We start from the raw sequence: 25,641 nt of genomic DNA on the forward strand, positions 1-25,641 counted from the left end.
TGACCTGAGTGTCTGTTTTTGTGCCAGTACTATACTGTCTTGATGATTACAACTTTGTAATACATCTTGAATATCAGGAGTGTGATTCCTCCAGCTTTTTTTTTTTTTATTCAAGATTGCTTTGGCTATTTGAGGTCTTTTCTGGTTCTATACAAATTTTAGGATTGTCTGTTTTAGCTTTGTGAAGAATGCTGGTGTTATTTTGATAGGGATTGCTGAATTTCTTAAAATAAATAAATAAGCTGAATTTCTTTTCCTGAATTCAGAAAGAAAGTTCTTTGTTTTCTATGTCCCCTAGTTTTCTCATTAAGATTTCATGAAATATTACATTCATACAGAAAAGTTCGGGAAATGCTACCCATATGTCCACCATTTGGGGGTCATTTTTGATACTCTGAATTTAATCATAGCTAACATTTTTCAGCTTGTTCAAAACCAGAATGGATCTGTTCCCAGACATCGAATCCAAAATTCTCTCAAGACGAACATGAGCCCATACCAGAAAAGTATTATTTTATTAATGATAATAACCATGCAATGTGCTTAGTGCATTAAATTACTGGCTCAAGGTCACTGAGATCATAAATCGTAGAGCCAAGATTCAAACCAAAGTATGGCTAATACTTCATTCATTTATTTATTCAACAAGTATTTTGAGTGTCAATAGCAGGGTCTTGGTCTAGGTCCTGAGGACACAGTGAAAAATTAAACCACTGTCCCTACCCTCATGGAAGTTACCTTTCTGGTAGAAGAGCCAGTCTTTTAAGTGCCACAAAGGGGGTGTACAGAGTGCTATTACCTAATTTGGGGGTTCAGGGAAGCTGAACACCAAAGGATAAGTGTGAATCAACTAGCAAAGGGATGTGGAGGTAAGAGGGCATCTAGTCTATGAAGGCTTCCTGGAGCCGAAAGGCCCCTTGGCAAGTTCAGGAACAGTGTAGTGCGAGGGGCTGTGGGGCAAGATGGGGCTGGCAAGGGGAAGCTGAAGGGATGGGTAGGGCTAGACCATGCAGAGGCTTGTCAGCTACAGGAAGTATTTCAGACTCAAGGGTATAATAAGCCAATGAAGTTTTTTAACGAGGCTGTTTTTAAAGTTTCCTAGTGTTGGGGCACCTGGGTGGCTCAGTTGGTTAAGCATCCAACTCTTGATTTTGGCTCAGGTCATGATCTCAAGGTTCGTGAGATTGAGCCCCCATCAGGCTCTGCGCTGACAGAGCAGAGCCTGCTTGGATTTCTCTCTCCCTTTCTCTCTGCCCTTCCCTGCTTGTGTTCTCTCAAAATAAATAAACTTAAAAAAAAAAGTTTCCCAGTGTTTTTAAAAGATCACTCTAACTACTAAAGGAATGGGAATGGATTAAAGAGGTCAAGAATTGGAGCACAGAGGCCGAGTAAGAGCCCAGTGCAATAATCCAAGTGGGGTGATGGTAGCTTGGCCAAGGGTGAAAGAGAAGGAGAGACAGAGGTCTAGTATTCAAGAGCTATTTAGGAGGCAAAATCAATAGTGTAGCAGAGTGGTTAAATGTTCAGGTTCTGCACTCAGTCTGAACTCACTAGCTACTACCATATGCAGTGCAGTGTTTAAGAATGTGGCCTCTGGGCAGGTCTTGGGTTTGCATCTTGGTTCCGTGTCCTTGGGCTGGTTGCTTGACCTCTTTGTGCCTCCCTTTCCCCACTGTGAGTCTTCATTATTCTCCAAATGGGAATAATAGTAGTACCAAACTAAGAATTGGGTCAATACATATAAAGCACGTGGAAAGGTACATGGCACTCAGCAAGTGATGGCGATTATTGTTGATCATCATGACTGACTGGATGTGAAGAGAGAGAGGACTCTCAAGCCCATACCCTTCCCACTGCACCACACTGCCCTGCCTTGCCTGAAGTTTTTTTATTAGCTAGGGGCCGCTGATGCTCTTTGATGTTCTCAACTGGATAATAGATCCAAAGTGTTAAAGTGACCTGAAGAACCAACTCCTGTTAATGTGGTAGAGGAGAAACACGAAGGGAGGCTTAGAGTCACAAACATTTGAAATCAGACTTCCTGGAGATGACTGCTTACAAGTGCTGTAAGTACCAAAGAAGTAATGCTTAACAGAAGGACTCTCAAGTCGGGGAGATATGAAGATGGCTCCATGGCCCACCTGTCAACAGGCAAGACTTGTGGCATCCCCTACAGCCACTATTCATGGCATAACTCCAGGCAGTGCCCTTCACAGAGAATGTGTGAATGAAACCTCCCAGAGCTATGCAGTGCACAACCGAACAACTGTACATAGTGACCCTGGCTCTCCTTATTCACCCAGACCATCATCAGAGACAGTCATACTTAGTGTAGTAGTCCAGAGGTGCCTATTTAAAGAGGTGCTGCTTTTCTTCTTTTAATTTATTTTGAGAGACACAGAGTGCACACATGTGGGGGAGGGGCAGAGAGAGGGAGAGAAGGAGAAATCCCAAGGAGAGCTGGTGCAGAGCCCAACGTGGGGCTTGATCTCATGAACCGTGAGATCATGACTTGAGCTGAAATCAAGTGTTGGACACCTAACCGACTGAGCCACCCTGGCACCCCAGCTTTTATTTTTCTATTGCTGCTGCCTAATTGCTATGTAAGCTCCCTGGTGCTGAAGCGAACTCAAAGTGCCTACAATTGGCAGATTTGTGTGCATTTGTTTTATAAATATGCCAAGGTAGAAGGTTGGCCCCTAAAGAATGAAAACTGAAGGGGCGCCTGGGTGGCGCAGTCGGTTAAGCGTCCGACTTCAGCCAGGTCACGATCTCGCAGTCCGTGAGTTCGAGCCCCGCGTCAGGCTCTGGGCTGATGGCTCGGAGCCTGGAGCCTGTTTCCGATTCTGTGTCTCCCTCTCTCTCTGCCCCTCCCCCGTTCATGCTCTGTCTCTCTCTGTCCCAAAAATAAATAAAAAACGTTGAAAAAAAAATTAAAAAAAAAAAAAGAATGAAAACTGAATAAACTGGAGTGTTGCCTCTTTCTGTGACAATGGAAAGATTCTGGGAGGAAACACTTCCCAGATCATGGTCATGGAACCATCTTTTTCTGAAGCTCATCTGTGGTCAGCCACACGGGGACTATAAGAGCTACAAAAAGCGGAGAGTGCACAAAGGCCTAACACCCAACACGCACACAGCCATTACTGAACCACAGAGTTAGGGAAGAGAGGGGAGCTTTACACAAGTATCAGTGTGCTTTTGCCTTCCAGAAAAAATAAGATTTTCATGACCTACAGTTCAGACCTTGCTACACCCACACCCCATTTCCACTTCTGCAGGATTTCTGGAAGCAAATCCTTAAGCAACTTGCGCAGTATGGAAACGGAATCTGAGGTGAGGACTTAGAAAAATCCATACCAGAATCCTTGCAGCTTGTAAGTATGGTCTTGGTCACAAAACTGATGGCTTTTAAATTATTACAGTATGGTGGCACCAGGAAATGCTCTGCTAATAAAAACACTTTGTGCTCAGCACTAACATAAAGACACACAGCCTGAGCAGCCACATGGTTTGTATTATTCCTAAACTGGTTCCAAGGGAAATTTCCTGGAGAAAGTGTTTTGTGGGTGGTGCCTCCACTACAGGATCCCCCTGGCCCAGGAGTGAAGGTAGTGGACTGTTTCCAGCTGCTCACAAGTCTGTTCCAGTGACACTGGGGTTAGAGCTGCCAGCACTTCCCTGTTTTCAAATCAAATCCCAGGCCACCTTCAAATGCTTTGGAATGCAAGCACTAATGCCCCTGGGTGCCCTCTCAGGGGTTATGACCCCTAAATCCTCTTCAATCAGCCCCAATAGCTTTCCTTCTTTCTCACAGATTTGTTCCTCTGCACCAGGGCAACAGCCCAGCAGGTTGCTGACCTCACCCTCTGATTCACACTCATCAGTCACGTGTTGGGTCTCTTTTCTGTCCCTTTCTCTAAAAAATATATTCCATCTCAGACTGGTTTCCTAGGAAACCAACCGTTAAAAACAGGAATAGACCGGGTGGGAAAAGAATGCTCCAAAAATTCCACCTTGCAATGTTTAATAATGAGATAACCCAATTAACAGAAACAGTAACTTTAAATATGTGAATTTTTCCTCTGTAGATTTTAAACTCGTCTTTGGATCATGCCCTAAGGACAGCAACCATTTTGAAAGAAACTACTGATCGAATGATTAGAACTATTGCAGAAGATCTTGCCAAAGTACAGAGATGGAGGAATCGGCTGAAATACTAGTTTGACCCAAGGCAACCAAAGACTTAAAAAAAAAAAAAAAAGAAAAAGAAAAGAAAAATGCAAAGAAAACTTTATCTTCCCTCAAAAAGTATCTTATTACACAATTTAGGAAGGTGACTTTCTAGAGACAATACCAAAACCATAGAAAATGGGGGGCACCAAGTGCTTAAAAGGAAAAAAAAAAAACAACAGTGGACCCTGATTCTTAAATTGAAATCAACAAGTATTTATTTTCAAATAAATCTGTTATTCCTAACTCATAATGGAAGAAATTAAAACAATAAACTAGGGGTACCTGGCTGGCTTAATTGGAAGAGTATCTAACTCTTGATCTCAGGGTCATGAGTTCAAGCCTCATGTTAGGTATACAGATTACTAAAAAACAAAACAAAACAAAAAACAAAAACAAACACTTAAAAAAAGGACAGAACAAAACAGACTATACTTTTGCCTTTTAGTATGGCAAAAAATAAAGTTTAGAAGACCCAGCATCAGCGAGGCTGGGGATGACAGGTGCTCTCATACACTGAGGGTGGAAGTATAAATTGGTGCAACCTAGTGGAAAGAAGGCAACTTGGTACCAAATTCTACAAATGTCAAAGCACTTAAATTCTGAGCAGCAATTCCACTATTAGCAATGACTTTATAGGTAACTCCCACAATAGGCCATGGTATTACACATGGGATGGCCACCGAAGCACTGATGGGAAGAGCCCCCAAGTAGAGCTAATCTAAACACCCAAATGAAGAATCATAAATAACAACAGTCCTGCAATCAGTCAGTACTCTGCGGCCACTGAAAAAAATGTAGCCACTGGGCGAGGGGGGGGGCGGGTAGGGAAGACAGTGAAAAAAGGCAAACACGTAATAATACATGCAGTGTGACTTCGTTTGTGTATGTTTTTCAAAGGGCATACATATTTTCTGGAAACACACACAGAAATATTCTGTGGACCTCTAAGAAATGGAGATGGGAGTCATCCAGGGAAGGAAGAATCTTTCCTTTTCGTTTACTTTCTGTATAATACGAAATTCTTATGTTTGTATCATAAGTTATGTGAAGATCTCTTAAAGTCAGAAATACGCAAACACGTTAGTCCTGAATTAATGAATTTGGGACAAAAGTAAAGACAATTCATTACGACTATGTACCAGATATTAACTACATTTCATGTAGAATGCCAGAACAAGATTCTGATTTGCTTCTTTAAGGCTGATTTAGAACCTCTTTAATGACAGAGCAGCACATCATTAGCTCTTTCCCTCTTTCCTGAGGCCTGTATTCACTCAAAACAGTCAACAAATGGTTTCCTAACCCCCAGAGCTTTGCTTAGTGGTAAAGAGAATTGAATCCATTCCCATTTTGAAGATCTTTGCGGTGGCCAAGGCAGCTGCTATTTGTCTAGAGCTGGCTAGAGAATAGGCTATTTTTAACTTTGGAGCTTGGAAACTGGTTAAGAGTGCCTTAGAAGAGACAAAGCAGAGCCAGCCTGAAGATGCCTCTGACTCTGTGGCTACAGGTACTTTAAGCTGTGGCATTATAAGGAAGATAGTGAACACTGGTAGTAGCACTGTAAGAGAAAAAAGGGAGTTTAAACTGTGTATATGCTCTTTCAAGAGGCTTTTAGATTCAGCACTTACCTAAATTTAATCACCACTTGATAACCTGTTTTATGTGCCAAGCATCACTATCCTGTCCTCAAGTTTAAAATTATACTTCTCTGGCTGGAAGGGTTCTTATATGATTCATTAGTTCTTAACCTTTTTTGAGTTCAACGCTCTTTGAGAATCTGATGAAAGCTATGGAGTCTCCCTCCCCCATACTCCACTCTTGCAGGGAAAAGGGATGTAAGAACGCACAATTTTGCACACAATTTTTAAAAGTTCAAAGACACCTGAAGCAAATCCACGCAATCCAAGTTAGAAAGGACCACCATAAGTGAATGTTCCTAAGCCCTCAATTAACCTTTATAGAAAGTTAATCCCTGTAATCATTTATTTAAAAATATGGCCCACCTCTACTTTATTAAACTATATTCTAAATGTTAATTTTATATTTCCTTAATGACTGAGGATCATTATGAACAATCACTGTGACAGGCTTAATCCAAGAAACAGAAATAGGGCTATGTCCTTAAGAAGTCCTGGAAAAGTGCTAAGCTCTGATTTACAAAGGTAATTTTATATTTACTGATCATGTAGTCTTGGCTGTCTCCTCCCTTGTTTGTGTAAATTCTGACAGATCTCTCTTTTAATTCTGATGCAGTAACAGACCAGAAAAACGAGCTTGTTAACTGTTTATTTCCAATGCTGAGTCAAGGGACTCACCATTGTTGAAGGCAGCGGTGTGGTAAAAAAACATCTGGCAGCTTCCACTGTCCAGAGGCCTCTTCATGTCTACTTCCAATGTGTAGCTGTGCTCTGGCTGCTTCAGGTTGCCAGGAGCAAGCAAGCAGGATGAGGGGGGAATGCTTTTATCTCTTTAATAAAAAATTCTAGGGGTGCCTGGGTGGCTCAGTCAGCTGAGTGACTCAATTTTGGCTCAGGTCACAATCCCAGGGTCATAGGATCAAGACCAGCGTCAGAGTGCGTGCTGAGTATGAAACCTGCTTGGGATTCTCTCTCCTCCCCCTGCCTCTCTCCCCAGCTTTCATTCTCTAAAATTATAAAACCAAACGAAAATAAAATTCTAGGGGGCGCCTGGCTGGCTTAGTTGGGAGAGTATGCAACTCTTGATCTCAGGATTTTGAGTTTGAGCCCCAGGATGGGTGTAGAGAGATTATTCAAAAGTAAAATCCTAAAAAAAAAAAAAAAAATTCTAGCCATCCACTTTATTAGATTATACAAATGAAAACCCATCTTTTTATCACTCCTTTCTACTGTAATCTTACTGATTTGAATCTTAATGATTTACGTAAAAAAAAATTTTTTTTTTTAACATTTATTTATCATTGAGAGCCAGAGACAGAGAGAGCATGAGCATGGGAGAGGCAGAGAGAGGGGGAGACACAGAATCCGAAGCAGGCTCCAGGTTCTGAGCTGTCAGCACAGAGCCTGATGCGGGGCTCAAACTCACAAACTGCGAGATCATGACCTGAGTAGAACTCAGACACTTTACCGACTGAGCCACCCAGGCGCCCCTGAATCTTAAAGATTTAAAACAGACCTAATTCATATTAAATATGAATATATTTAATGCCCAAATTGTTGTTTTGGTAGCAGAAATTTTATTGTGGGATGAAGACTTTTTTGGTCCTTTGATTTTAAAAGAAATCTGCCTGCAACCTGACAGAATTCACAGAAAGTTACAAATACCTACAGGAGAAGTGAGTTATAGAGGCATCACATCTTACAAAAATAAACTGCCAGGATCTGGGCTTTTGGGCTCAAATCCAAGAATTTTTGTCTTTGTGAACGACTGATATTTTTCTTATTTTTTTGTGAATATGGTTGAACAATGTGAATCCACTATACTTTATAAGCCAAGCACACATCAACAGGAATTAATGTGGGCTTCAGAGATACTGAATAAATGGTTTCATTTAGTTGTAACAGTGAAATGTCTTCTTCAGGGTCTTGGTATCAGAATCTGTAATTGCTAATTCTGAAGGTGGAATTAGCTTATACTAAGAATTTATGTGAGATGAACACTTACATCTTCAAATTCAGTAAGAGATTTAGGAAACAAAGGATCACTCCAATTCTAAGACTAAAATACATGTAAAATGGAGGCCTCAAAGGATCTCACATCATTGTGATAGGACAAATCATCACTGAGGTGTTAAGTGACTCAATGAATGGGCCAGTGTTTGCTGTCATCACACTCTTGGTTCCATTTGTCACAGGGCATTGGATTAGTCTAAATCTCTGTTCCACACAAGTACTAACCTTGGACTGATAGTAACCAAGGCTTACAAGGACCACAAATAAAATGCAGACACCCAAAACCAGCCCTTTCACTGACAAAGTACTGTTCCCACGCTTGATATTCAAAGAGAGCTGTTTATTAATGTCAAGCCTTTCCTCTCCACATAAACATCGAGGTTAAATTACATAACCTTTATGTGCCCTAGTTTCCTCAGCTTTAAAATGGAGATGATAATAATAGTCCCTATCTTCATAGGATTAAATGAGAAGATTAAATGAGGTAATATAAGCACTTCTGCTTGGCACATATAATGCTCTAAGTAAGCACTTGCATATTGTTACTTAGTAAAACAGCAAGTTATGAAATTAATATATCAAAACAATAGCTTTCCTATATAAAAAATGTTTGAAAATAACATAAAAGATCCAATTCACATGGAATCACAAAAGAAAGATATTATGGAAATATACAGTACCTATATGAGGAAAATAAAGGTTCTGAAGGTTATAAAGACTTAGGTAAATAAAAAGACATTATATATTCCTAAATTTCAAATTTCAATATTATAGGGGTGTCAATTTTTCCTACATTAACCTACAAATTTACTGCAATCCTAATAAAAATACCAAAATAACTTGTGGTATTAACAAAATGATACTAAAGTTCATTTAGAAAAATGTAATAGCCAGAAAATTTCTGAAAAGTAACAGTGATTTAGGTAGAGATTATATCTATCACACATTAAAATACAGCATGAATTAAAATAGGGAAAAATACAAACTAATGGTCAATAAAACAGAATTCAGAAACAGACCAAAATGCAAATAAAGTCTATGATAAAGGGAGTATTTCAGACTAGTTGGGGAAGGAGAAATTGCCCAATAAAATCTGTACAATATCTGGGTATTTAAGAAGAAAGCTGGATCTCTATTAAATAATTTATCGTCAGGGTTCACTGTAGGAACAGAAACTCTGCTAGGTATTTCAAAGAATGGGACTGAATATAGGTCCTTAAAAATCAAGAGAAAAAGCTGCAGGGGCAGAAAGTGGGGGCCAACATGTTTTAATTTAAATTTTTTTTTTAATTTTTATTTTGAGAGAGAGAGAGAGAGAGAGAGAATTTCAAGCAGGTTCTGAGCTGTCAGCACAGAGCCCAACTTCACAAACTGTGAGATCATGACCTGAGCTGAAATCAAGGGTCGGACACTTAACTGACTGAGCCACCCAGATGCCCCAGCCAACATGCTTTTAGACTCAAGGTTATATTACCTTCTGTGATCCAGATAATATAAATTCAGTGCTGCTACTGCCACCAGCATTGCCTCGTGCCCATGCAGCAGGTGACAGACACTAAAACATGGAGTCTGGTTGCTACAAACTTCAGGTAGCAGGAGCTTGCTTATCCACTAGCACAGGCGTGGTAGATGGTCTCTACCTTCCAAATCTTGACCAAATGCAAATCTCTGGCAGAACCTAACCTGTTCAGAACAAACCCTACTTACCTTGGAGTCTACAAAACTTCACTTTTGGCCTTTCATCCCCTTTAGTATGAGATGGGGAGGCATGGGACATAATGTCAAGTGCTAAGAGACCGTACCTAGCATATATTCTCACACTAAAGTCAATTCCAGATGGATGAATTACCTGTAAAAATAAAATGAACTTATTGAAATGTTCCAGAAGAAACAGTGAATGACTTTATAATATTGAGCGTAAGAAGTATTTCTAAGTACAACGTATAATACCAAAGCCATAAAGGAAAAGTGATGGATTTACTACATAACAGTCATACCTATCAGCACAGTTGACCCTTGAACAACATAGATTTTTTTAGATAAAAATACAGTACAGTATTGTAAGTTATTTTCTCATGATTTTCATTCATTCATTCATTCATTCATTCATTCAGAGAAAGGGAGAGAACGCAGAGGCATGGGAGGGGCAGAGAAAGAGGGAGAGAGAATAGAATGCCAAGCAGGCTCTGTGTGCTGTCAGCACAGAGCCCAATGCAGGGCTTGAACCCTAAGCCAAAATCAAGAGTTGGACACTTAACCAACTTGAGCCACTCAGGCTCCCTGTTTCTCATGATTTTCTTAACATTTTTTCTCTCATTTACTTTATTGTAAGAATACAGTATATAATACATATAACACAAAATGTGTGTTAATTGACTGTTTACGTTATTGCTAAGGCTTCTGGTCAACAGTATGCTATTAGTAGTTAAGTTTTTGAGGAGTAAATGCAGATTTTCAATTGCGTGGTTGGGGAGGGTGGGGGTCAGTGTCCATAAACCCATGTTGTTCAAGGGTCAGCTAGATTTTATTTATTTATTTATATATTTTTTAACGTTTTATTTATTTATGAGACAGAGAGAGACACAGCATGAACAGGGGAGGGTCAGAGAGAGGGAGACACAGAATCTGAAATAGGCTCCAGGCTCTGAGCTGTCAGCACACAGCCCGAAGCGGGGCTCGAACTCATGAACCGCGAGATCATGACCTGAGCCGAAGTTGGCTGCCTAACTGACTGAGCCACCCAGGCGCCCCAGGGTCAGCTAGATTTTAAACGCACAAATACTTTGACCAGCTATGCCATTGCTAGAAATTTATATTATAAAAATTTGAGTGTTTGCGAAGGTTATGTACCCAAATAATGCAGCATTATATATAAGCAAAACTCTGAAGATGAGTAATATATAAAATTATGGTCCATAATGTGACAACACTAGGAGGACAGGTTAAAAGAGATATTTGAAATGAAGACATTCCTTTTGTGTAATACCTGTGCAAACACATCCTTATATTATCCAACCTATACAAATATTACATTGTTTTTACAGAATATCAACCCGGGCTATCTTGATGGGAAGATTATGGTGCATTCTTTTTTTTTTCGTAACTCTCTGATTTAGAATTTTTAAGTTCCCAACTTCCCTTTCCTCCCCTGCCCCCAAAAAGATGATTTTTGTAACTATACATTTATTTTCTCTTAGAATATTCACAATTAATTTTGGCTTTCTAATTTAAACAGACATGACTCTGAAATTACATAAAATTGTGTTCTTTAGAAGTATCTGGGAAGACAGTATACACTGTGAAATTATTTCTATTAATGACAATACTATTTTACACATAAAAGAAATTATGAATTTCAAATGGAAAAAAACCCTGCACTTATAGAAAATCATTCTATCATACACACACTTTAAGTTTTTACTTTTACTACCTTTTCACTTAAAATAATTCTTTCCCAAAAAACTATATTTCAGTATAAGACAGATAAGCATCTGGTAAGTAATTAATATGTACATAGGTAGTTGTGAAAAATTACCCACAATTCTAATATATTCAGTCCCAAAGGTGAAAAATTTCCTTTTAGAAAGCACTTTAACATTTCTTCTCATCATCTACAAAGCAACACTATTTAAATTATTAAACATGGCAAATCCAAAGATATGTAATCATAAAGTCCTTTAAGAAGTATGTTTGAAAAATCATTATTCCATAAAATATTTACAGTGTTAAATTACATGGTAGCAACCTTGTCTTGATCTATTTTAGTTGAACATATTAATAAGAATCTCCAAAAAAAAAAAAAATCCCTATTCATCCTTAATTAAGGAGACTTTATCTTTATCCTTGGGTTTATTCAGCATCTTTATATCATCCAAAAGCTTTCTGGGTGTTAAAATATGCGTAGAACCTGGTAGGAGAAAAGATAAATTTTCAGAGGCCAGCACTTAAATAGATTCTTCTTGGTTAATTATATTGCCCTATCCCTCAAATTTGCAAAGTGCCATAGCTTGGAGCAATTTAGCAAAATTTCTATAGGACACGTTCCTGAAATCTGCCTATACCACAATATTTCAAGTCCTTCCTCTTCATTGAACAGTAGGCTTAATAATTCACTCCTAGGGCTCTGTCTTCTTTGTGCTATATATTGATATGCTGAACAGCAAAACTGGAAGTTATTCTATCCCTGTGGCAGAACACAATAGTCACTGTTCAACCACAGGATCATTAAGCAGTGCTCTAGATTTAGACCTGGTGTACAAATGTTGCATTCCATAGACGAGGAGAGGTTATATATCAGTGGCTTTGATAAAATTCTTAAAACTAAATTCCACACAAGATTTGCCAATGTCACATCCACAAAAACATTCAAAATATTTCTGTAATAAAAATGTATTTATGTCTCAAAATTTATTTCATAAGAGCAGAACATAATATTTTAAAAGATACTTAATATTTAAGTCATATAGTATTTTCAAGCTTATTCCTTCAAAATCAGAGTATTTAAAAATCAAATTATCAAAAAGGTCAACCAGGAAAAACTAGTACATCACATAAAACACACTATGATTAATACCTTTTTGCACTGAACAATTTAGTCTTACATATAAAATACAACATAAAGTTTTACATATATATTCTTGCATTTAAAGTTTGTTTAAAATAAAATTGAAAAGTGGAAAAAAGGGGAAGTAGGGAAGATGGCGGCGTAGGAGGACGCTGGGCTCACCGCGCGTCCTGCTAATCACTTAGATTCCACCTACACCTGCCTAAAGAACCCAGAAAAACCGCCAGAGGATTAGCAGAACGGAGTCTCCAGAGCCAAGCGCAGACGAGAGGCCCACGGAAGAGGGTAGGAAGGGCGGCGAGGCGGTGCGCGCTCCACGGACTGGCGGGAGGGAGCCGGGGCGGAGGGGCGGCTCGCCAGCCAAGCAGAGCCCCCGAGTCTGGCTGGCAAAAGCGGAGGGGCCGGACGGACTGTGTTCCGGCAGCAAGCGCGACTTAGCGTCTGGGAGGTCATAAATTAACAGCTCTGCTCAGAAAGCGGGAAGGCTGGAGGACAAAGGGAGGGAGAGCTGCTGAGCCCCCGGACGGCAGAGCTCAGCTCGGCGGGGAACAAAGGCGCTCGCCAGCGCCATCTCCCCCGCCCATCCCCCAGCCAAAATCCCAAAGAGAACCAGTTCCTGCCAGGGAACTTGCTTGCACCACTCAAACACCCAATGCTATGCTTCTGTGGAGCCAAACCTCTGGCAGCGGATCTGACTCCCTCCCGCTGCCACAGGGCCCCTCCTGAAGTGGATCACCTAAGGAGAAGCGAGCTAAGCCTGCCCCTCCTGCCCCCGTGCACCTTGCCTACCAACCCCAGCTAATACGCCAGATCCCCAGCACCACAAGCCTGGCAGTGTGCAAGTAGCCCAGACGGGCCACGCCACCCCACAGTGAATCCCGCCCCTAGGAGAGGGGAAGAGAAGGCACACACCAGTCTGACTGTGGCCCCAGCGGTGGGCTGGGGGCAGACATCAGGTCGGACTGCGGCCCCGTCCACCAACTCCAGTTATACACCACAGCATGGGGGAAGTGCCCTGCAGGTCCTCACCACTCCAGGGACTATCCAAAATGACCAAACGGAAGAATTCCCCTCAGAAGAATCTCCAGGAAATAACAACAGCTAATGAACTGATCAAAAAGGATTTAAATAATATAACAGAAAGTGAATTTAGAATAATAGTCATAAAATTAATCGCTGGGCTTGAAAACAGTATACAGGACAGCAGAGAATCTCTTGCCACAGAGATCAAGGGACTAAGGAACAGTCACGAGGAGCTGAAAAACGCTTTAAACGAAATGCAAAACAAAATGGAAACCACGACGGCTCGGATTGAAGAGGCAGAGGAGAGAATAGGTGAACTAGAAGATAAAGTTATGGAGAAAGAGGAAGCTGAAAGAAAGAGAGATAAAAAAATCCAGGAGTATGAGGGGAAAATTAGAGAACTAAGTGATACACTAAAAAGAAATAATATACGCATAATTGGTATCCCAGAGGAGGAAGAGAGAGGGAAAGGTGCTGAAGGGGTACTTGAAGAAATTATAGCTGAGAACTTCCCTGAACTGGGGAAGGAAAAAGGCATTGAAATCCAAGAGGCACAGAGAACTCCCTTCAGACGTAACTTGAATCGATCTTCTGCACGACATATCATAGTGAAACTGGCAAAATACAAGGACAAAGAGAAAATTCTAAAAGCAGCAAGGGATAAACGTGCCCTCACATATAAAGGGAGACCTATAAGACTCGTGACTGATCTCTCCTTTGAAACTTGGCAGGCCAGAAAGGCTTGGCACGATATCTTCAGTGTGCTAAACAGAAAAAATATGCAGCCGAGAATCCTTTATCCAGCAAGTCTGTCATTTAGAATAGAAGGAGAGATAAAGGTCTTCCCAAACAAACAAAAACTGAAGGAATTTGTCACCACGAAACCAGCCCTACAAGAGATCCTAAGGGGGATCCTGTGAGACAAAGTACCAGAGACATCACTACAAGCATAAAACATACAGACATCACAATGACTCTAAACCCGTATCTTTCTATAATAACACTGAATGTAAATGGATTAAATGCGCCAACCAAAAGACATAGGGTATCAGAATGGATAAAAAAACAAGACCCAGTGCTCGCTTCGGCAGCACATATACTAAAAAACAAGACCCATCTATTTGCTGTCTACAAGAGACTCATTTTAGACCTGAGGACACCTTTAGATGGAGAGTGAGGGGATGGAGAACTATTTATCATGCTACTGGAAGCCAAAAGAAAGCTGGAGTAGCCATACTTATATCAGACAAACTAGACTTTATTTTTTTTTTTTTTCAACATTTTTTTATTTATTTTTGGGACAGAGAGAGACAGAGCATGAACGGGGGAGGGGCAGAGAGAGAGGGAGACACAGAATTGGAAACAGGCTCCAGGCTCCGAGCCATCAGCCCAGAGCCTAACGCGGGGCTCGAACTCACGGACCGCGAGATCGTGACCTGGCTAAAGTCGGACACTTAACCGACTGTGCCACCCAGGCGCCCCAGACAAACTAGACTTTAAATTAAAGGCTGTAACAAGAGATGAAGAAGGGCATTATATAATAATTACAGGATCTATCCATCAGGAAGAGCTAACAATTATAAATGTCTATGCGCCAAATACCGGAGCCCCCAGATATATAAAACAATTACTCATAAACATAAGCAACCTTATTGATAAGAATGTGGTCATTGCAGGGGACTTTAACACCCCACTTACAGAAATGGATAGATCATCTAGACACACAGTCAATAAAGAAACAAGGGACCTGAATGATACATTGATCAGATGGACTTGACAGATATATTTAGAACTCTGCATCCCAAAGCAACAGAATATACTTTCTTCTCGAGTGCACATGGAACATTCTCCAAGATAGATCATATACTGGGTCACAAAACAGCCCTTAATAAGTTTACAAGAATTGAAATTATACCATGCATACTTTCAGACCACAATGCTATGAAGCTTGAAATCAACCACAGGAAAAAGTCTGGAAAACCTCCAAAAGCATGGAGGTTAAAGAACACCCTACTAACGAATGAGTGGGTCAACCAGGCAATTAGAGAAGAAATTAAAAAATATATGGAAACAAACGAAAATGAAAATACAACAATCCAAACGCTTTGGGACGCAGCGAAGGCGGTCCTGAGAGGAAAATACATTGCAATCGAGGCCTATCTCAAGAAACAAGAAAAATCCCAAATACAAAATCTAACAGCACACCTAAAGGAAATAGAAGCAGAACAGCAAAGGCAGCCTAAACCCAGCAGAAGAAGAGAAATAAAATAAAGATCAGAGCAGAAATAAACAATATAGAATCTAAAAAAACGGTAGAGCAGATCAACGAAACCAAGAGTTGGTTTTTTGAAAAAATAAACAAAATTGACAAACCTCTAGCCAGGCTTCTCAAAAAGAAAAGGGAGATGACCCAAACAGATAAAATCATGAATGAAAATGGAATTATTACAACCAATCCCTCAGAGATACAAACAATTATCAGGGAATACTATGAAAAATTATATGCCAACAAATTGGACAACCTGGAAGAAATGGACAAATTCCTAAACACCCACACTCTTCCAAAACTCAATCAGGAGGAAATAGAAAGCTTGAACAGACCCATAGCCAGTGAAGAAATTGAATCGGTTATCAAAAATCTCCCAACAAATAAAGAGTCCAGGACCAGATGGCTTCCCAGGGCAGTTCTACCAGACGTTTAAAGCAGAGATAATACCTATCCTTCTCAAGCTATTCCAAGAAATAGAAAGGGAAGGAAAACTTCCAGACTCATTCTATGAAGCCAGTATTACTCTGATTCCTAAACCAGACAGAGACCCAGTAAAAAAAGAGAACTACAGGCCAATATCTCTGATGAATATGGATGCAAAAATTCTCAATAAGATACTAGCAAATTGAATTCAACAGCATATAAAAAGAATTATTCACCATGATCAAGTGGGATTCATTCCTGGGATGCAGGGCTGGTTCAACATTCGCAAATCAATCAATGTGATACATCACATTAACAAAAAAAAAAGAGAAGAACCATATGATCCTGTCAATCGATGCAGAAAAGGCCTTTGACAAAATCCAGCACCCTTTCTTAATAAAAACCCTGGAGAAAGTCGGGATAGAAGGAACATACTTAAAGATCATAAAAGTCATTTATGAAAAGCCCACAGCTAACATCATCCTCAACGGGGAAAAACTGAGAGCTTTTTCCCTGAGATCAGGAACATGACAGGGATGCCCACTTTCACCGCTGTTGTTTAATATAGTGCTAGAAGTTCTAGCATCAGCAATCAGACAACAAAAGGAAATCAAAGGCATCAAAACTGGCAAAGATGAAGTCAAGCTTTCGCTTTTTGCAGATGACATGATATTATACATGGAAAATCCGATAGACTCCACCAAAAGTCTGCTAGAACTGATACATGAATTCAGCAAAGTTGCAGGATACAAAATCAATGTACAGAAATCAGTTGCATTCTTATACACTAACAATGAAGCAACAGAAAGACAAATAAAGAAACTGATCCCATTCACAATTGCACCAAGAAGCATAAAATACCTAGGAATAAATCTAACCAAAGATGTAAAAGATCTGTATGCTGAAAACTATAGAAAGCTTATGCAGGTAATTGAAGAAGATATAAAGAAATGGAAAGACATTCCCTGCTCATGGATTGGAAGAATAAATATTGTCAAAATGTCAATACTACCCAAAGCTATCTACACATTCAATGCAATCCCAATTAAAATTGCACCAGCATTCTTCTCGAAACTAGAACAAGCAATCCTAAAATTCATATGGAACCACAAAAGGCCCCGAATAGCCAAAGTAATTTTGAAGAAGAAGACCAAAGCAGGAGGCATCACAATCCCAGACTTTAGCCTCTACTACAAAGCTGTAATCATCAAGACAGCATGGTATTGGCATAAAAACAGACACATAGACCAATGGAATAGAATAGAAACCCCAGAACTAGACCCACAAACGTATGGCCAACTCATCTTTGACAAAGCAGGAAAGAACATCCAATGGAAAAAAGACAGTCTCTTTAACAAATGGTGCTGGGAGAACTGGACAGCAACATGCAGAAGGTTGAAACTAGACCACTTTCTCACACCATTCACAAAAATAAACTCAAAATAGATAAAGGACCTGAATGTGAGACAGGAAACCATCAAAACCTTAGAGGAGAAAGCAGGAAAAGACCTCTCTGACCTCAGCCGTAGCAATCTCTTGCTCGGCACATCCCCAAAGGCAAGGGAATTAAAAGCAAAAGTGAATTACTGGGACCTTATGAAGATCAAAAGCTTCTGCACAGCAAAGGAAACAACCAACAAAACTAAAAGGCAACCAACGGAATGGGAAAAGATATTTGCAAATGACACATCGGACAAAGGGCTAGTATCCAAAATCTATAAAGAGCTCATCAAACTCCACACCCGAAAAACAAATAACCCAGTGAAGAAATGGGCAGAAAACATGAATAGACACTTCTCTAAAGAAGACATCCGGATGGCTAACAGGCACATGAAAAGATGTTCAACGTCGCTCCTTATCAGGGAAATACAAATCAAAACCACACTCAGATACCACCTCACGCCAGTCAGAGTGGCCAGAATGAAGAAATCAGGAGACTATAGATGCTGGAGAGGATGTGGAGAAACAGGAACCCTCTTGCACTGTTGGTGGGAATGCAAATTGGTGCAGCCGCTCTGGAAAGCAGTGTGGAGGTTCCTCAGAAAATTAAAAATAGACCTACCCTATGACCCAGCAATAGCACTGCTAGGAATTTATCCAAGGGATACAGGAGTACTGATGCATAGGGGCACTTGTACCCCAATGTTTATAGCAGCACTCTCAACAATAGCCAAATTATGGAAAGAGCCTAAATGTCCATCAACTGATGAATGGATAAAGAAATTGTGGTTTATATACACAATGGAATACTACGTGGCAATGAGAAAAAATGAAATATGGCCTTTTGTAGCAACGTGGATGGAACTGGAGAGTGTGATGCTAAGTGAAATAAGCCATACAGAGAAAGACAGATACCATATGTTTTCACTCTTATGTGGATCCTGAGAAACGTAACAGAAACCCATGGGGGAGGGGAAGGAAAAAAAAAAAAAAAAAAAGAGGTTAGAGTGGGAGAGAGCCAAAGCATAAGAGACTGTTAAAAACTGAGAACAAACTGAGGGTTGATGGGGGGTGGGAGGGAGGGCAGGGTGGGTGATGGGTATTGAGGAGGGCACCTTTTGGGATGAGCACTGGGTGTTGTATGGAAACCAATTTGACAGTAAATTTCATATATTAAAAAATAAAAAAAATAAATAAAACATAAAAAAAAAAAAAAGAAAAGTGGAAAAAAAAGACTTACCAATAATAACTTCACAGGATTTATGTGCCTGAGAAACTTCATAAGCACAACGCATTTCAGAGTATGTAATTCCTCCAATTACAAAAACAATCAGTTTTGAGCCATTTTTCCTGTCCTCTAAATAATTAGCTCTGGGCTTCTGGCGAGCACTAAAAAATAAACACAAACATGTTAGAAACATTTCCAAAACCATAGTGCTTGTAGATTTCTTAAAAAGGCTAATTCAAGCAAGCTCAAATTTGGCACCAACTACACTGATTTTATGGAAATGACTTAACTATGGTATGACTGGAGGATCAAGAATTAGATAGGACAGCCTCACTTCAAGTTTAATTTTGATCAGGGGTGCCTGGCTGGCTCAGCTGGAAGACGGTGCAACTCTTGGAATTCTCTCTCCCTCTCTCTACCCCTCCCCTGTTCACTCTCTCTCTCAAAATAAATAAACTTAAAAAAAAAAAAAAGTGGGGGGATGCCTGGATGGCTCAGTCAGTTAAGCACCTGACTTCAGCTCAGGTCATGATCTTGCAGTTTGTGCATTCAAGCCCTGCAATGGGCTCTGTGCTGACAGCTCAGAGCTTGGAGCCTGCTTCAGATTCTGTGTCTCCATCTCTCTCTGCCCCTCCCCTGCTTGTACTCTCTCTCTCTCTGTCTCTCTTTCAAAAATAGATTAAAAAAAAAAAAAAAATTAAAAAAAATTTTTTTTAAAAAGAGTGGTCTCTGAGGGCTCTCATAAAAAATAAAATATAAAATAAAAATAAGATAAAACTCTATATACCTGAAAAGTCTATGACTTTCTGGAGTCTTTAAAACCCTCTTGCTTCAGTGCCACTTTCCCCATTTTTTTTAACTTCACAAAGTCACAGACTTCTCAGGTATATTATTTCTTCATGTGAAATAAATGAGAGTGTCAGCTGTATTTATAGGTATAGGGAGGGAGGCACAGGTATGGATTTGCAGTTGACGTGGTACTGGGACATTCCATGCTGGAACTCACTGAAGTATGATGGCAGGAGATATTGAAGATATATCTGTACTTTTGTGTTACCTGCAGCATTATTCACAATAGCGACGATACGGAAAACACTTAAATGTCTGCTGGTAGAGAAATGGATAAAGAAAATGTAGTGTATATATCCAGTGGAATATTATTCAGCCTTAAAAAAAAAAAAAGGAAATTCTGCTAATGGCAACATGGATGAACCTGCAGGGCATTACGCTAAGTGAAATTACATTGGACTCAAAGACAAACACTGCATGATCTCACTTCTCTGTGGAATATGAAACAAATTCACAGAAGCAGAGAATAGATTACTGGCTGCCAGGAGTTGGGGGCGGGAAAGGGAAATGAGGTAGTGTTGATCAAAGGACACAAAGTTTCAGTTATGCAAGATGAATTAATTCTGGAGACCTAATGTACTGCCTAGTGACTATAGTTTTTTTTTTTTTTTTTAATTTTTTTTTTTACGTTTATTTATTTTTGAGACAGAGAGAGACAAAGCATGAACGGGGGAGGGTCAGAGAGAGAGGGAGACACAGAATCTGAAACAGGCTCCAGGCTCTGAGCTGTCAGTACAGAGCCCGACGCGGGGCTCGAACTCACGGACCGCGAGATCATGACCTGAGCCGAAGTCGGCCGCTTAACCGACTGAGCCACCCAGGCGCCCCAACCTAGTGACTATAGTTAACAAAAATTATATTGTATATTGAAAATTTGCTAAAAGGTTAGATCTTAAATTATTAAATTAAGCCTTCTCACCCCCCCCACCCATGCGAAAGAAAATGATAACTTTGTAAAGGTAATAGATACATTAATTAGCTTGTGGTGATCATTTAGAATATACATGTATCAAAATTCCAAACTGTAGATCTTGAATATATACAGTGTTTCTAAGTCAATTACACCTCAATAAAGTTGTTTTAAAAAAAAAAAGATAAAAGGAGTTAGACCTGGGTTACAATTCTGATTCTGTTGCTTTCTAATTCAGTTGCACTTTTCACCAAGTTACAGAACTTCTTTCTAAACTTCAAGGGTTGTTTCTGGATTAAATGAAAAAATGTACAGGATACACAAAGTATGCAATCTGGTACCAAGGAAACACTCAATAAATAATAGCTATTATTTATATGTCACTTCCTCCCCCAGATTGCTCTAGATCTGCACTGTCCAATATAGGAGCCACTAGCTCCATGAGGCTATTAAAATTTTTTTAAAGTTTATTTATTTATTTTGAGAGAGGGAGAGAGAAGGAGAAAGAGAGAGAGTGAGCAAGCATGAATGGGACAGGGGCAAAGACAGAGAATACCAAGCAGGCTCTGCACTGTCAGCACAGAGCCTGATTCAGGGCTCAAACCCATGAACCATGAGATCATGACCTGAGCCAAAACCAAGAGTCAGACGCTCAACCGACTGAACCACCCAGGTGCCCCAAAGGTACTTAAATTTAATTAAAATTAAATAAAATTAAAAATTCAGTCATACTAGCCACATATCATGTGCTCAACAGCCATATGTGGCTAGTGACTATCATACTATAGAGGACAGATATATGACATTTCCATTACTGCAAGAAAGTTCTACTGGATAGCACTGCTATTCACAGGAATCATGTTCCCACACTTCACTAGTAAAAATTTTGAGCTTTTACTTCAAAAGTAAATATTTCAAAATAAAATTTTTGTACATCTAGGGGCGCCTGGGTGGCTCAGTTGGTTAAGTGTCCGACTTCAGCTCAGGTCATGATCTCATGGTTTGTGGGTTTGAGGCCCTGGATCAGGCTCTGTGCTGACAGCTCAGAGCCTGGAGCCTGCTTCCAATTCTGTGTCTCCCTCTCTCTCTGGCTCTCCCGCACTCATGCTCTGTCTCTCTCTCAGAAATAAATAAACATTAAAAAAAATTTTTTTAAATTATATGTGTATTGGTGCATATTAATAAAGCTTTAATTTCTCCCTCTTTTATAAAAATAAATACCCTCAAATCATCTTGTCACCCACTTTGGAGACCATGTTCTAGAGGACCTCTAAGATCCTGCAGTGTAGGATCCCATAGTAAACTTTTTTTTTTTTTATTTTTTTATTTTTGGGACAGAGAGAGACAGAGCATGAACGGGGGAGGGGCAGAGAGAGAGGGAGACACAGAATCGGAAACAGGCTCCAGGCTCCGAGCCATCAGCCCAGAGCCTGACGCGGGGCTCGAACTCACGGACCGCGAGATCGTGACCTGGCTGAAGTCGGACGCTTAACCGACTGCGCCACCCAGGCGCCCCCCATAGTAAACTTTTAATAATGTTCTTGTTTACATCATTTCCATCTGACATCTTAAGGAATGACGAAGGAGTCAACAACAGGAAAAACAGTAAGAATCAGTAACTGGTTTTGAAAGATGAAACAGGAATTAAGATACACTCATGATTCCCATAAAAGATACATCAAGGAGATACTAAAAGTGCAATTTTGGTTTAAAAACTGTTTCCAAAGTAAGAGAATTAGAGTAAGGAAGCAAAAAAAAAAAAAAAAAGGAAGAAAAATGGGATCATGCTGCTCAAAACAATTATGTGATTCTAACAATTTTTAAACTTCTGAATAGCAGTTTTGAGGGATTATATTTAATTTGTTTCACATATATGTATAAGATGCTGTGCTAGTGTTTTACATTCTGATAGATTAAACAAATAGTAATTAAAATCCCTAGATCCTAAAAATCTCACTCTAGAAAGCATCTAGAAGCTTTGGTTAAAATAAGAGTGAAACTCTTTTTAAAAGCACAGCTGAAAGTAAACAAGTAAGAGAAATCTCCCAAAGGCCAGCAGTAAAAAGGAAGCTAAAAACTAGGCTGGTAAACTGAGGTGAGGCTTGGTCTGCCTTGTAGAATGTCAGCTTAATCTTGGCAAACAAGGATGTTTACCAGTTTAATGAACAAAGGAGACAAAGCCTTAGGTATTGTGCAAAGTAGGGTCTGGGAGTTGACATCCCTGCATTACATAAGATCATGACATTCATTTGTTCTACAGTATGGTATGTTTTCATATTGCTTACCTAGACTCATTTAAAACAGGTCACAGTTAAAGAAAAACTGTCTTCTAAGTAACTATTCTTCCAGGAGAATTCTCAAAATAAGAGTACTTCTCAACGTAAGAGTACTTTCAATTATTAGTCTATAATATCATACTTCTATAGCTTTTACCTTACAGCCCCTGAGCCATTCCATACTGCTGGACACTGGGAACAATATGGCCATTCTTTTGAATCTAATCTATTATCGATGGCATCCTAGGGAAGAAAAAAATTAACACCATCAAAAAAATGTAAATTCCAGGATTTTTTTAATATTTATTTTTGAGAGACACAGAGACAGAACACGAGCCAGGGAGGGACAGACAGGGAGACACAGAATCCAAAGCAGACTCCGGGCTCTGAGCTATCAGCACAGAGCCCAACGCGGGGCCTGAACCCATGAACCATGAGATCATGACCTGGGCCAAAGTGGGACACTCAACCGACTAAGCCACCCAGGTGCCCCCTCCAGGATTTTTTATTTGTATGTTTTACATAAAACTCAAAATTTGTGTTAACAATTAAGGAACCTCAAGATATATAAATATTTAATAAAATAAGGTTAACCCTCTTTCTGAAACTTACAAACCTTACTTGCTTCAAAAATTAATGCAATCCTTTATTTACTTACTAAATTAATATTTACTGAATGTCTAAGTTTCATTTGGAGGGTCTACTGGTGTAAGGATTACAGAGACTTTATCAAAACCTTTATCTCTAGAGCACTACAGGTTTCTAAATACCATCCTAGTCCTGACATACCTCTTAGGCTACTGGAGAGTCCAGGTTTTGCCCTTCATTGCAATGGCTCTAAAATAAAATGTGCGCTCCTGACCTAGGGGTAATCAAGACAATCCAAGGGGATGAGAGAAGTTTTCCTTTATGTTTAAAAAAATTTTTTTAAGGGTTACATTTTATAATATACTTATATGTATGGGTATACTATATACATACATTATGCTTTATCAGTACAGTAATGCATAGTTCACAGATAGTTCATATGCTATAACTCATGTTCATAATTTTTATGGTTAAGTGTACATGATTAAAACAGTTTGGAGACCACTGCTTTACAGCATGGTAGTATAATAGGTATCAGTAGGTGGGCACAAGGAATGAGCACAAGGTACTGAGTAGTCCAAGAATATTTCATTAAGATTGTAAGAAGCCTAACTTGCATGTAAGTAAGTAAGTAAGTAAGTAAGTAAGTAAAGTAACTAAATAAATAAATACATAAATAAAAAGATTGTAAGACGCAAAGAAACCAAGTTTCAGGAGAAATCTTGAAGGCCTTAGAATGTCACTGAGCCAAAAATAGACTATTGTTTAATTAACATGCAAATTCTTGTTACAGGGTTCAGGATAGTCAATTCTCATTTTAAAAGTACTAGCCAAGGGCCACCTGGGTGGCTCAGTCAGTTAAGTGTCCGACTCTTGATTTTGGCTCAGGTCATGAACTCAAGGTTCAAGAAATCAAGCCCTTTGTCAGGCTCTCTGCTGGCAGCGCCGAGCCTACTTGGGATTCTCTTTCTCTGTCCCTCCCCTGCTCACGCTCTCTTGCTCTCAGACATTAAGATATATACTTTTTAAAGTACTAGCCAAGAAAGACTACTTAATTCTACATCCTTGTTATGGATAGGGAAAAAAATCGTATGCTATATAACAAAGTCTAAATTCTTTAAACTTTTCATCTATGTTAAACATGTATGAATGACATAAAATTAGCCAAGCAAAACAGGAAAATCATAGTAATAAATTATAAACATTTAGTTCCCAAAGCAAAATAGAAATTGGGGTTTAAGTCAAAGGAAAATTGGAATAAATAGAACTATATGATTATAACTGAAGAATCAATGCCATGATTTTATTGTTCATAATATAATTTTTATTAGTTCATTTTCTAATTTCCTATAAATGAATATTAATTTCTAAAAGGAAACAGTATTAAAGGCATAAACCATGTTGGATATAACAGCAAACTACAATTTACAGTTTAATATCACAAATACATTTCCAAGAATACTAGAGTATTTTTGAGAGAAAGAGACAGAGTGTGAGCACGAGAGGGGCAGAGAGAGAGGGAGAGGGAGACACGGAATCCGAAGCAGGCTCCAGGCTCTGAGTTGTCAGCACAGAGCCCAACACGGCGCTTGAACTCATGAGCAGTGAGATCATGACCTGAGCTGAAGTCGGATGCTTAACTGACTGAGCCAGCTAGGTACCCCTGGAGTCTAACACTTTCTAACAGTGGTAACATACAAATGTTATTTTGTTGAACTTTCATTCAAATAAATTATTTATATTTATGCTACATAGAGTTATTAAAACAATAGTTTTTTTCATAAGGCAGTATGTGTACTTATTTTTATCTTGAGGCCATTAGTGTGTAAGTTTGTTTGATATCTTCACAGAAAGAATCTTCAAGTTTCCTTTCTCCCCCTGACCCCAGATACAGCCTTCTTTTGTGAACTCTCCCAGTAGTGCAGAAAATTCCTGACCCATAGATATGCTCAGACTGACAAATATACAAAGAGTAAAGAATACTCTACAGAAAGGCGCTTAGCGTATAAGTAAAATTTAATGAATTATACCTCCAAAATATCTTTGATAAAAGGTGTCCATCGGGAGAGTTGAAAAGTTTCTTCTGTAGACCTATCCTTTCTTAATGGTTTGCCTTGTTGAGACTAATACAAATAGAGGAAAAAATTAAAAACCAGTAATTTTATTTAGTAATATTCACTTATTA

The 25,641-nt window shown here is 39.3% G+C and overlaps 2 protein-coding genes across 2 annotated transcripts in view; one reads left to right on the top strand and one right to left on the bottom strand.

Moving 5' to 3' along the window:
- AKNAD1 (AKNA domain containing 1) overlaps nt 1-4,513 on the top strand; it is a 47,983-nt gene extending 43,470 nt beyond the window's left edge. Inside the window, 3 exon segments of the mRNA XM_058716339.1 lie at nt 425-506; nt 3,213-3,336; nt 4,092-4,513. Coding sequence (XP_058572322.1) covers nt 425-506; nt 3,213-3,336; nt 4,092-4,223 — 338 coding nt within the window. The 3' untranslated portion in view covers nt 4,224-4,513.
- Nucleotides 4,514-8,205: 3,692 nt separating this feature from the next.
- STXBP3 (syntaxin binding protein 3) overlaps nt 8,206-25,641 on the bottom strand; it is a 64,046-nt gene continuing 46,610 nt past the window's right edge. Inside the window, exons 16-19 of the mRNA XM_058716340.1 lie at nt 25,487-25,579; nt 23,026-23,111; nt 18,846-18,994; nt 8,206-11,793 (exon numbers count right to left, since the gene is read on the bottom strand). Coding sequence (XP_058572323.1) covers nt 11,693-11,793; nt 18,846-18,994; nt 23,026-23,111; nt 25,487-25,579 — 429 coding nt within the window. The 3' untranslated portion in view covers nt 8,206-11,692. The remainder of the gene's footprint in view (nt 11,794-18,845; nt 18,995-23,025; nt 23,112-25,486; nt 25,580-25,641) is intronic.

This window comes from Neofelis nebulosa, chromosome 2 (genome assembly GCF_028018385.1).
Source record: "Neofelis nebulosa isolate mNeoNeb1 chromosome 2, mNeoNeb1.pri, whole genome shotgun sequence".
Lineage (NCBI taxonomy): Eukaryota > Metazoa > Chordata > Mammalia > Carnivora > Felidae > Neofelis > Neofelis nebulosa.